General features: G+C 52.4%; 2 protein-coding genes across 2 annotated transcripts; both read right to left on the reverse strand.

Moving 5' to 3' along the window:
• Positions 1-794: 794 nt before the first annotated feature.
• Positions 795-6316, reverse strand: Kcnab3 (potassium voltage-gated channel subfamily A regulatory beta subunit 3). The gene is made up of 14 exons (XM_038327406.1): positions 6043-6316; positions 4745-4788; positions 4620-4657; positions 4319-4398; positions 2983-3027; positions 2860-2904; positions 2644-2687; positions 2420-2506; positions 2084-2169; positions 1834-1954; positions 1658-1752; positions 1439-1559; positions 1194-1282; positions 795-976 (listed from the first exon to the last, which is right to left on the reverse strand). The coding sequence occupies exons 1-14, from the start codon at positions 6273-6275 to the stop codon at positions 899-901; spliced, it is 1206 nt and encodes a 401-aa protein (XP_038183334.1). The 5' UTR covers positions 6276-6316; the 3' UTR covers positions 795-898.
• An 874-nt stretch (positions 6317-7190) lies between these two features.
• Trappc1 (trafficking protein particle complex subunit 1) lies at positions 7191-8991 on the reverse strand. The gene is made up of 5 exons (XM_038328075.2): positions 8880-8991; positions 8690-8788; positions 8482-8552; positions 7978-8116; positions 7191-7531 (listed from the first exon to the last, which is right to left on the reverse strand). Exons 2-5 carry the CDS (start codon positions 8786-8788, stop codon positions 7403-7405), a joined length of 438 nt encoding a protein of 145 aa, XP_038184003.1. The 5' UTR covers positions 8880-8991; the 3' UTR covers positions 7191-7402.
• Positions 8992-9106: the final 115 nt, after the last annotated feature.

Genomic DNA, 9106 nt, shown 5'->3' on the forward strand with positions numbered 1-9106 from the left:
GCTGAGACTTTATTTACAGTTCCCTGGGAAGTCTTACAGCAGAGGGGCCATCTTTATTGCTTTAGGTTTATTGCCAGGAAGAAGACTGTAGTCCTCTGATGCTGCTTCCTAAATCCAGTTCAAGCCCGTGTTTGCCCCCAGCCCTTGACAACCACACGTTTCTACATCCCCCAATCACTTTGTTTTCTAAGGACCACCTTGCCATTTCTGCGATACAGCCATCAATTTTCTTTCAACCTTCGGCAACATTGTCTTCCCCACCTTTATCCCCTCTCTGCAAGCACAAAGTGTGGCTCTAGTTCCAGATTTAAGTCCTCCACCTCCAGGCAGGAGGCAGGATTCTGGTTTTCCCAAAGATTATCATTTACTTTCTGCCAGGACCAGCCCGGCTTCTATTGAACAAATACTACGAAGTATGGCCCATTTCCCGTGTTCCAGTTAACACAATAACTCACTAGGTTCTTGCCACCTTGATGACATTTCAAGGCCCATTTTTGAAGTACTCTCAATGTTTCTTTTTTTCTGCTGGACATTTTCTGGGTTTCGGCAATAGGGAAAAGAAACGAGCGAGGCCAAAAGGCTGAGAGAAGACAGCTCATGCCCGGGATTAGCGAGAAGGCCTAGCCCTAGGACACACAGCAGGGGCGTAGAGGGTGGGTGGGAGATCTACTTTCTCTCTCAAGGCGAAAGGATATGGCTTTGTTCATGCGAATCGGTACTCGAAGCCGGGACTCGTAGCCGGGACTCGTTGGTGGGCGGGGCTACCCTGATTCTGCCGCTGCGTGGGAGCAGGGTTGGGGGCTGGGAGGAGAGATCCGGCACTAGAGGGCCCGTTGCTCGAAAGTGGTTTTCCGGCAGGTGCAATCATTCCGCGTGGGGACCCCGCGCCCCCAAAGAACTATTTCTTGGAATGCGACTTGTTCCCCAAAAGCGCATCTATTTCCATCACCGTTTGCGGCGTCAGCTGACTCAGCACCTTGAGAATGGGTAGTGGAGAGGACAGTTTTTGCTGGGACACTGAGGAAGGGCATGATGAAGGCCACAGTGGGACCCAATGAGAAAGTTTCCAGCGGTTTGGCCCTGTCTCCCTGGACTTTGCAGGGACAGCTCTGTAATCACTTCAGTCCATTCAGAGATAGGCACTATGTATGGCCTTGACTCTAAGGTGAGGGGAGTCTGAATCGCCAACTCACCTGTAGGGAGCCCAGATGTTCCATCAGCTGCTCTGCACTGGACACCCCCAATAAGACTGAGCTGACACCCTCACTTCGGAGACACCAGGCTGGGACCAGAGGAGGAAAAAGAAAAGGAACTGATGTGGATCAGTGTGGGCACTCAGAGTCCAGAAGTGTCTGAAGGGGGTCCTGTCCTGGGACACACTTGTCTAGAAATAGGTGTAGGAAGCCTCACGGGGAGGCAGGCCCCTGCAGGGTCTCACCTATCGCAAGCTGGGCCACGGTGCAGTCTAACTGGTGAGCGATGGGGAGAAGGTCCATGACTCTGGCTTGTTGCTTCTTGCCATCCTCACTCCGCACTTTTTCCTTGAGCCACTGGTGCCCCTGGAGACCAAGGAGAATCAGTCAAGACCCGACTCTCTTCTTGACCATACAGCAGCCTAGACAGCCCAGACCTGCCTCCCTGAGCCACCAAATCTCACCTTGACAGTGGCCTTGCAAATATCTGGAACTCGCCCATCATACTTGCTAGTAATGAGGCCACACGCCAGGGGAGACCAAGTAACGGAGCCAACACCTAAGAGCAAGAGGATTTGGTGTGGGACGGGGACCTATGTCATGGGTGAAACGGGAAAGGTGGGGATGAGGGTTTGCACACCAATCTTGTGGTAGAGCTCAGGCAGCTGCATCTCCACCTTCTCCCTCTGAAAGAAGTGGTTGTCTGCTTGCTCACACACAGGCGGGATCAGGTTGAACTGTCGGGCCATGGAGTAGGCCTCCTGGGTTGGTGTGGAAAGGAGACAGGGTCACAGCAACCCTTCCATTGTCTGCCTTCTCAGAACAGTGAGGTTTGGGCTGGTCCCAAGAAAAGGGAAGCCGGTGTGGGGTGGGGAGTCAGAGTCACATACCATGATCTCTGCAGCACTCCATCTGGATGTCCCCCAGTATAGGGCCAGGCCCTGGTTGATGACATAGGTCATGGCTCTCACAATTTCTAGGTGCACAGGAGAGAAAAGGCCTCAATGTCTGATCCATGGAACCCTAAATTCTGTCCACCCCACCAAGACCCGGGCAGGTCTGTAGTTGTATCTATTCTTCACCTCCTTCCTTGTTTAGGTCCTAGGGTCTGAGCCTCTGCTATGGAGATTGGGAGACTTTTGAGTGGGGGAGGCTGGCTTCCCAATGCCAGTTTGAGAAAGTGCCCAGTTTTGAAGGGCTGTCAGGTTTAGGGATTCCTGTTTTACCCTCCATAGGACTGTTAGGGTCTGAACGATTGGCGAAGACTATGTCAACGTATTCCAGCTGAAGGCGGTCCAGGGATCCTTGCAAGCCTAGAAGTGTGGGGGGGGGGGGAAGGTAAATATCTCCCCTTCAATTTTCTAAAAATTCAGACCATACCTCCTGGTTATGGTCAACTTCTCTGGCTTCCGTGCCCACCCACGTCAGCTTGCCAGTCACCAATCCTCACCTTCAATGATGTGTTTGCGACTCAAGCCTCGCTCAGTTTCTGCCCTGTATGAAAAGGCTACTGTCAAGGATGAGGGTTATCTGAAACTATGAGAAACTGGGATGGCATGAATCCTCACGGGCAGATGGGGGGGGCAGGGGATGACATGGGAGAACAACCCCTACTCCTATCCCATATACCACATATTCTTTGTAAGTTTTCTCCCCAGTTACTTACTGTCCTCCCCAAAAGATCTTAGTGGTGATAACATAGCTTGATCTCCTGGAGAAGACAGAAGGAGAGTGCCAGCGGGAATACTTGGTTGATCATGTCTCCAGAAACCCACAAAACCAGTCTCACCTCCAGCCTTTGCTCTTGAGGATGCTCCCTAGGGTTCTTTCAGCCCTGAAACAAAGACAAGGTAAGGACACTGATCTCTGCAGGACAGACCGACTCCTTCCCCTTCTCCCAGCTTGTCCCCTCTAATAGAGAGAAAGGGGAGTGGGGAAACAGGAGCCAATTTGGAGTCTCAGATTCGTCTTGGACAAAGGGAAGGGGCTTCTGAGCTAGCAGTGTAGCCATATAATTTTTTATTCATTCATCCATGTTGTCTATCAACTATGTACCAATCCCTATTGTGGGTGCTTAAGGGGTAGACTATAATGGGGCAAGAGAAATAGACTTGAGTCAGGGAGGACACTGCCTTTTCTGGTTCCAGTCATCTGGGCTGTTCTCTCCTTCCTCTGCCTCTGTAAAACACCAGGTGTCCTTCTAAGCCCAGCTCTGATTCTGCCAGCGAATGCCAGGCTATGATGAACCCTTCTCACCAGCTTCCATAGCCTCTTCCCTCCCCCTTTGGGAAAGAGGGTCTCAGTTTGTAGCCATGTTGGCCTCAAATTCTCAACGCTCTTCCCCTAGCCATCCAATGCTGGAACTGCAGGCGTGTGCCATCACGGCCAGCCGACACAGTTCCCATTAGCACACAATTACGGGCCAACTTGTGACAAGTCTTAAAGTATTGAAACACTCTACAGCATTGGGGCTCTCACGTGCCCCTTGTTCATCTAATCACTTAGGCTGAATCCTTTTTAAGGTTATGTTGACCTCGTCCCTGAAACTGTGAGTGCTTTGGTGATGGCCTCTCTGGAGAGTCTTGGGAAGATGGGTTCTGTGGAGGTGGAAGCCGCTGAGTTGAGCAGCAAATGTTGTATAAAGCGGTTGTTCACTTTATGTGAGAAGGTAGTACGGAGTGTCATGGATGCTCACAGAAGGTTATGACTCTGGGCAGCTGGGGAAATGCTGCTCAAAGGATTTGACATTTGACTTAAATCTTGAAGAAGAATGTTTCTCAAATAAAGAGGCAGAGTAGGCCATCCTGGATTCTGGCTACAAAGTCAAGTCATAGGCATGACGTGATGTGGTGTGTTTGAAAATACAGCTTTGTAATCTTAAGGACAGAATCGTTGGCTTTATGTTAAAGTGGCTGCACAGTATGTCTGCTGACCTCTGGAGAGGGAAGCATTGTGAGAACTATGAACTACAACTCCCATAATACATGGTGGTGGTGTTATGAGCCTGAAAGTTGAACTTTAGTATTCCCAGAATTCCTAGTTTTTTTTTTTTTGAAGGAAACAAGAATCCCTGATTTTCTCCCTGACTTCCAACTCTAACTTGACTCTTTCACCCTGGTTCTTACTTTCCAGCTGCGTACACTTCAGCAGTGTCAAACAGGTTTACACCGTGTTCATAGGCTGCTGTCAGCACATCTTCTGCTGTCTAGGTAGGCGAGAAAACATCACAGATGAACGGCTGCCCCCAGTTACTTCCCTCCCTGCACCCTAGCCCAGCACTTCAGTCCTGGTACCCCCACTTTCTCTCCTTTGCCCATCCTCCAACCTCAGATCTCATACCCCCCCAAGCTTGTCCAAACCCTATCCAGATCCACTTCTTCCTCTTCTTACCCCCTCTTCACAACCACCTCTACCCATCACTTATACCTCATCTGAGATCTGAGAGCCAAATGTGACCCAGGTACCTGCAAGACAGAAGTCGGACACATGAGAACTGCGGGAGTCGGACTATAAAACAATGCCCCTTTTCTTTAATGTCTCTCCTAACTTACCAAGGCCAAGACAGGACACCCGGAGACCAGACTTTCCTAGGTTCCTGCAGGATACAGAAGCAGCGGGGAAGGGGTGAAGCCTCCACTGGGGACTTGGATTATCAGTCCCCAGCTCCTGTCCTTCCGAACTGAGAAGCCCTCAAGGGTCCCAGTCCAAAGACAGCAGACCCAGTGGGCTGATGGAATAGGCAGTGTTACCCCCATAGCAGAGGCCCTAGGGTATTATTGAAAGAACAGTGAACAAATAGTGTGATCGATTATAACTCGAGGGCCACTGTCTGGCACCTCCGTTCCTATCGTCTGTTCCTTCTGGGTGAAGTCCTGTCTGTGTCTGAGCCATCTCTGGGATGTGTGGAGTAGTGGGCTTTGAAAAGTGTGGCTGATTGTGGTGAGTTTGAGAATAAGCCCTCCGTCAAAGAATGCCACTCTAACGGGTGACGATAGAAAGATGCAAACCAACTCCAGTTCAGGCGCTTGACTAGGCACATAGATGAACTCAGCCCCAGAAAAGGCTGATGTGGGTGGGGACTGGTAAGGATTTGATGGGAAAGTCTCTTCCTCTCTTCATTGACTTCTGAGGCTTGAACTAGAAATCCTCCTCCTCCTCCTCCTCTCAAGGCACAGAAGGCACAGATCAAACAGTCACCGTTACTTCCTAATCAGGGCTGCTACAGGGGAGGGCTGAATACTTCTGGGACAAAGGCAGGTCACATCAATGACCTCAGCATATTCCCAAGAAGTGCCCCCCAACCCCATTTGAGTTCTGAGAGTCTCTAGCCAGCAGTCCCCCAGCCCTTCTCACCCAACTCTTGCCTTACAGCACGGGATGAAAGATGTGGTCTATCCCCCTTCCCCTCTCCTGTTCTGACCTCACCCTAGAAAGGTTGAGTGAGACTGGCCTCAGGGCTGATGGGGGCAATATCTGGGTCAGGCGCCCCAACTGGCCAGAGTGAGCTGCTATTTCCTTCCCTCCTCTCCCCAGGACGCCAACCCAAGGACACTCCATTGGATGGGGGGGGGGGAAGCAGCCTGGAGAGTCAGGCGTTCCCCGTTTTTTTACGGATAAGGAGGGCAGTTCAGGAACACTGTTTAGGTACGACAGGACTCTGTCAACCTTAGTAAACTTGGTCTCATAGTTAGAGACCGAGTGAGGGAAAGAAAGACCAGTGACAGAAAGAAGAGGGGAAATGAATAGTGGCCTTTTAAGCTAAGTTTGAAGGGGTCGTGGCGACTAACCCAGAAAGCCTCAGGAATCCCGAAAGGGAAGCGAATAGGTAGGCTGCCTGGCCATCCCATACCTGTATTTCATGCCAGTGCCTCGGCCGGTGCTCTCTCGAAGGGCCCCAGCGGGTGCTGGGGGTCGGGGGACCAGCGCAGCTCGTGACTTGGGTCCACCCCCCGGAGGGTTCCCATGCCCTCCGCCCACTGGCCCTCCATTACCGCCCCCAGGACCCGGCCGGGGTCCACACAGACGGTCCTCACTGCTCCGGCTGCGAAGGTTCTGCTCGGTACACGCGATAGACACCTGCATACCGGCTGGCCAGCCAGGGCGGGGGAGGGGGCTCTGGGGGAGGGAGGAGGGAACTGGGAAGTCCGAGGGCAGACACTGGTGTGGTAGTAGCGCGACCCTGAGAGAGCGGGAAGGTTGAGGAGGCTGCAGCGAAAGCAGCCAACCCGGATGGGGCCGCGGGGGTGGGCTGCTGGAGGTCGCGGGGGTTTGCGGCGGGAAAGGAAAACCGTGCGGGGTGCCAGGAGTGGTGGGTATTCAGATGCCGGGGGCTGTGATGCAGGGAGCAGGAGGATAAACGGATAAGGATAAAGATAAAGTCGAGGATGGTCTTCAAGGATAGAGACCCAGGAACAAGGGGTGGCGAAAGACGGGTGCCACTTCAGCTGGAACCGCTGCGGGACCGCTGTGCTCCCAGCCGAGTCGGCAGCGAGCCCAGCTCATCAACATGCAGGCCCCGCCCCTTCATCTGCATGGAACCACCCGCCTCCCAGCCGAACACGCTGCCTTATCTGCATAAGCTCCGCCCGAGGAAGGCTTCTGAACAATCAGGGTGCCTTGGTCAGAACTCCTGTTTTAGGAACGTGCTTCTCACTTTCTGTACTTGAAATATGTCAACATTCCTCCCGGTCAGTGGTGTGCATTCGAAAGGGGCTTTTTGGTCCCTCAAAAACCAAGGTTTGGAGACACTGATGCTGACAACTAGAGGTGAGGCAGGATGCGTGGACTACACCTAGCAAGTGGTAGCAAAGGTTGCCGCTAAAATCCTAAAATGCAACGAAGAATTATCCAGCTGATAAGATGTGAGCAGTAAGAGAGTGGCGAAATCTGCTGGGAAAACCTCTTACTGCTCACATCTGGGGATGTGTGGCTACCCGAGGTCTCATCTTTGTGTGAATCACACTTGGAGGGGCTACAGGAACTCACACGCAGGCAGCAGAGGGTGACAGAAAGTTTATTCTGTTTCTCGTGGAGTCAAGCAGGGGATAAAACTGTCAAGGACTCCTTCGGGCTTCACTCTTATGACTTGAAGGCAGTGGGCGGTGGTCCTTCAGGTTGAAGGGGAGACAGGGAGGTGGAAGGGCTCACAGTGCCACAAGTCACAAGGGTCCAGACAGTCACAGGTTCTTCTGAGGGGTGAGGTAGATGTTTCAGCCAGCTCGGGCAGAGAAGAAGGGCAAAGATCGGACATAGGAGTCTAGCCGGGAGCGAAAGAGCTCACTTTGCACAGTCTGTCCCAGCGGGCACAGAGGATTCTTCACGACCAACTCCACGTACAGCTGTGGAGAGGAGGGTGTGTGAGCCAGATCTGGGACACGTCTCACTTTCAGTCTCAAACCTGGTATAACCCCAGGGATGTAAGAATACACAAGAGGGGGCTGGAGAGATGGCTCCACAGTTAAGAAGGCACACTGCTTTTGCAGAGGGTAGCCAGTGCCCAGCACTCATGGTGAGCGGCTCACAACTACCTGTAATCCAGCTCCAGAGAATCTGTTACTCTCTTCCACCCTCCACAAATACCTGTGCTCACACGCACACACCTCCTCTACACAATACATATAATGAAAATTAAAAATAAATCGTTAAGAGCACTCAACCTCTCCCTTAGGAAAGCTATCACAGTTAAAGGAGCTGAGGCGCTGAAGAAAACAGTTCAATAGGGATACAACACAGAAGGGTTGGAACTCCTAGGACTCTGGGAGAAGGGTTCCTGGCTGACACTGACCGCACTGTAGATGTGGTGCAGCACATCGCGGATAGGGCCCACGCCCAAGTCAGTGTTCATGACAACCTTGATTCCAGTGGGCGTCTCGTAGTAATGGAGTTTGTATCGGCTAGTTTGGAAAGACAGAAAGCCATCCTTCCTGCAGAAACGGGTATTGAAACAGGAGTGGAATCGCTCCCAAAGAAATATTTGTGATCCCCTCAAGGCCAACTCCTTCCTATTCATTATAAACAGGTGGTTTGTAGCAGCCTCATTGAATAAAACACTTAACATAATCTCCATCATCCCTCGACTTAGTTGCTGCTCCTTCGCCGGCCCCTACTCTCAGACTCTCCCTGCAGACGCTCCTGCCAGCTTCAGGACTCTAGTTCCAGATTCAGCCCCCCCCCTCTAATATTCCCCTCCCCTCTCTGGGGCCACATGCCACTTCCATTTCAATGCAGTATCTCCCACACTCAAGGCTAGTTAGCCTTCCCTTCAACACCCCCTCTAACAGGACCGTACATGTCTAGCGGGGACATCTTGCTGACAAACGAACGAATGGAGAAGAGCATCCCATACATCAGCTTGTACTCCTGGAGGAAGAGGGGGTAGAGTTAGAACTCGGCTATGGAAGGAGACAGGATGGGAGTGGGAAGGAACCTGGATTTGGAGAAAAGGGACTGGGATGGGATCATGTGCGTTTGGGGGTATGCCGGGACTGTCCGGTCACCTCTTCCTTAGGGATCCCCGCTTGCTTCTTGCGGTGCCACTCGCTGTAGTGGAGACACACTCCATTCCGGTCAAATAGGTACAGATTGTGGACAGTCATCTGCAAGATAAAGAGCCTCGCTCAATGGCATGCACCCAACTCTGCAGAAACGGGTCCTTCAGTTAGGTGGGAACCCCACCTCCGGACTCACCGGAATTGCTGCGAGTGAGGGTGACAAGCTACTTCCGGTTTCCACAGCCCAGCTGGGTCGCAAGCCTCACCAGCCGAGCATTAACTCCGCCCCGATAATCTTACCAGACTCCGCCTCTCTCCCGCAGCCAATCCCTGCTCAGCGACGCCACGCGCATGCGCGCCTAGGCCTCTGAAGCCCTGGGAGGTGTGGGGAAGCGTGGTCTCGCGGGCGGGTGACGTAACTCG

Source organism: Arvicola amphibius, chromosome 4 (assembly GCF_903992535.2).
Source record: "Arvicola amphibius chromosome 4, mArvAmp1.2, whole genome shotgun sequence".
Taxonomy (NCBI): Eukaryota; Metazoa; Chordata; class Mammalia; order Rodentia; family Cricetidae; genus Arvicola; species Arvicola amphibius.